The sequence below is a fragment of the Phoenix dactylifera genome, chromosome 1 (genome assembly GCF_051530095.1).
Source record: "Phoenix dactylifera cultivar Ajwa chromosome 1, Ajwa_hap1_PhDact_Kaust_v1.1, whole genome shotgun sequence".
Classification (NCBI taxonomy): domain Eukaryota; kingdom Viridiplantae; phylum Streptophyta; class Magnoliopsida; order Arecales; family Arecaceae; genus Phoenix; species Phoenix dactylifera.
The window spans coordinates 76,235,794-76,239,008 of NC_143190.1; the positions used below are offsets into that span (position 1 = coordinate 76,235,794).

The window sequence follows — 3,215 nt, forward strand, 5'->3', positions numbered from 1 at the left end:
GGACACCTCTCACTTGCATACAATGGGTATTTGGATAATGGCTGTGATCGTTACTTCTAACTATACTTTTAATGGCCAGCTAAAGGAATAATACAGTTATCTTACCTTTCCACAGTTCAAATAATTAGAAGTATTTTCTTTAGAAAAACGATTCGGATCACCATATAAAATGATCCCTCTCCTTTCTGCCCGTGAAAAGTGAGCAGCGGTCCGATAATACCATTATTTTAGAGTGATTATTTACTGTCCCGTTGTGGAGCGGCTGATAACGATGATTGCGATATTATGATGGTCATCGTTTTTACATGTGCAGGCTGGACTGGACTGGCTCGTTACTAGCGTTTCTTTTCCCTTCCTTTTTTTTGTTTTGTTTTGGGGTCACCGGTCGCATTGATAGGCCAGTGAAGAGATGGTCCAGATGTACCAAACAACAACAAAAAAAAGGACGGTCCAGACCCATCACGGCAAAGCATCCACATGGGTTTGTCGGGATATAAGCAATTGGCCGGCTCCCCTGGGCCTCATGCGCTGTCAGATATTGGACGTACACTCCCTGCTCTTCCAATCCGTTACCACATGGTCGAGAGATGATGCATCGCTAGCTTTCTCTCTCCCGAAAGAAAAGAATTGAGATTAATAAGAGATCGGAGCAGAGATCCCGTCATGGATGGAGCAGGCTCCATGTGCCGACGCGATCAAGAGTAATTAATGCTCTTTAGTTAACAATAGAGGCTATAACCAAATCGTCATGATCAGGATAATTGCAATGGGAGGAAAGGAAGAACAGATGCATGCTCATTGTTATGTGATCATTATTATTATCTCATGCCCCACAGAGAGAGATTATTCGGCCGTGCCCCTTGCCCCTCTCACACACGCGCGACAAATAGTAACAGCTCGAAAAAGGACCCGGAAAATATATAAAAATAATATAAGAAGAATGAAGGGGCAAGGGGACCGACCACGTGCTGCGACAGCATACTTTTCGTCACTATCCATCTAATCCATCCGTCTCGTCGTGTATCTAGAGAAATATCAAGCAGCTGGAAGCGACCGACAGAAGTGCGACCGACAGGGAGAAGATGAAGGGGCGCGGCGGTGGAGCGGAGCTAGGCGAGACGCCGGAGGGCCCGGATGCGGCCGGCGAGACGCCGGAGGGCCCGGATGCGGCCGGCGAGACGCCGGAGGGCCCGGATGATGCGGGCGCTGGGGCGCCGGAAGGCGTGGGACCGCCGGCCGTCGGGGTAGGCGCGGGGCCGGCCGAGGACGACGAGGCAACGGTGATGGCCAGCTTCTGGCCGGTGGAGCAGTGGCCGCTGACGCCACAGATGTAATAATGGGCGCCGGAGGAGGTGAGGGTGACGGTGGCGGGGCCGGTGGACAGGGTGGAGCCGATCTGGTTCTGGGCGGTGCAGGCGTCGTAGCTGGATTTTGGCACTTGGATCACGTTGTGGATCCCCGTTGGGAAGTTGAAAACTGCAGACATATATATATGTACGCGCTCCATCAGTTTGGGCCGATCGAAATCAAAAATGTAACGCGCTAACTGAAACTGATGGCCCATGCGTCCATCATCAATCACCTTGACGGGGAGGGTGTGAGAGAGCGAAAGAGACAGAAAAGCGATTTATGTAACGATAATAGCGTTATTTTTGTAATAGTTGAGTTGACACGAGGAGCATCGCACTTACCAAGGGTGTCGCCCACAACGTATGTCTGGGAGGACGACCACTCGCCGTAGAAGCTGGCGTTGGGCGGGATGGTCCATCCAGTGCCGCTGCCGCCGACCACATGCCTCGTGGCCGCTGCGACCACCGAGCCCTCCAGCACAAGACTGACCGCCGCCACGGCGATCATCATCCCAGCCCAGTCCGCTCTCTTGCCTCCTCCTCCTCCTGATCCACCCATCCCCTTTCGCTCGTTGGGGTTAGTGTTCTGCAGGTCGCCCCTCCTCCCCTCGTCTTCCAACCCCACCTTCTCCTTCTACTCCGCCTGCTCGATTTCCTGCAGATCCGCGTTTGCTAGCTGCTCTCAGATTCCGTATGTATGCGATGGGCGGTGGTGCGGGGCTGCTATTTTTAACAGAAAGATGGGCCGATGGGGTGAGGTGCTCGATCTACGCCTGCAGGGCTATTTATATTTCCAAATGGGGCGGGGTTTGCCTTTTCGTTGGTGGGAGGAAGGTGGGGCGTTGGGTAAAACTGGCGTGGGAAACGGGGAGTAAAATGCCCACGCGGCGAGTTGTTGCGGACCAGAACCTAACCTAATCTGACCGCAGCGCGCCGACGGACGCCTTCCTTCCTGGGGCATGGGCTTGGCTGGTGGGTGCGAGTGCGACTGCCCCCACCTCACATTTAATTTGTTTCTTTGTTTCGTTGGGTAGCCGATACCACACGCTGTGCCGCGTGTGAAAGCAAACGCTGCAGCAGGGCGGTGCTTTTTGTACGCGGCCTTGACCGTTGACCGTCCCACCTCGCATCCTCTTCTTGTAACTCCTGGTGAAGCCACCGTCGCTTCGTCTCCCAGACTCGAGGAAGTCTGCGACAGAGCAGACATATCAGACAAGGATCCTGAAGCCAGTTTTTTAACCCAACTGGTATTCTATACTACAATTATTATTTATTTTAATTAAATAAAAAGTTATTCAAATATGGTTTTGTATATATTGATTTTTTTTATAGTATCTAGATTCAGAATTCTAACAGGTCATGATTATTTATAGATTTGATGGTGCCATGATTTTCTTTACAGGTAATCGGAATTGCGGTATTGGTTATTGCGCATGAAAGAAATTTCTCTATATATTCTACGCATGACTACATATCTTCCAACTCAACCTTGTAGTCCTATACTTGCCAAAAAGACTTTTGATTTTCTTGGATCTCTTGAGTTCTCACCAAACTCTGGCTCAGTTTAATTAAGTAGGTGAACCAGATCTTTGGTAACAAGCATTGGTTCATATGGATTGCCATAAAAAAAAAAAAAAAAAAATTAGGCTAGTATTTTAAACTAGAACTCAGACTCACCTTGCATAGGGTGGTCTGATATAGCCAGTTACTCTAGGTGGTCGACTTCTTCTAGAATCCCTAGGTGCAACTGGCAGGCTGGGATAACAATAAGATTCCATGTGAACGCCTTGCGTGTGTTCCACCGGAAAGTCTTCCCGGATGGCTGCAGAGGCGCTGGGATTATTGACTATATATTTATTTAACCGT

At 50.0% G+C, this 3,215-nt stretch overlaps 1 protein-coding gene across 1 annotated transcript; it reads right to left on the minus strand.

The window, feature by feature from the left end:
- Window positions 1-773: 773 nt before the first annotated feature.
- Window positions 774-2,136, minus strand: LOC103697702 (chemocyanin-like). Its single transcript, XM_008779617.6, has 2 exons — window positions 1,692-2,136; window positions 774-1,476 (listed from the first exon to the last, which is right to left on the minus strand). The coding sequence occupies exons 1-2, from the start codon at window positions 1,906-1,908 to the stop codon at window positions 1,025-1,027; spliced, it is 669 nt and encodes a 222-aa protein (XP_008777839.3). The 5' UTR covers window positions 1,909-2,136; the 3' UTR covers window positions 774-1,024.
- Between the last annotated feature and the right edge of the window lie 1,079 nt (window positions 2,137-3,215).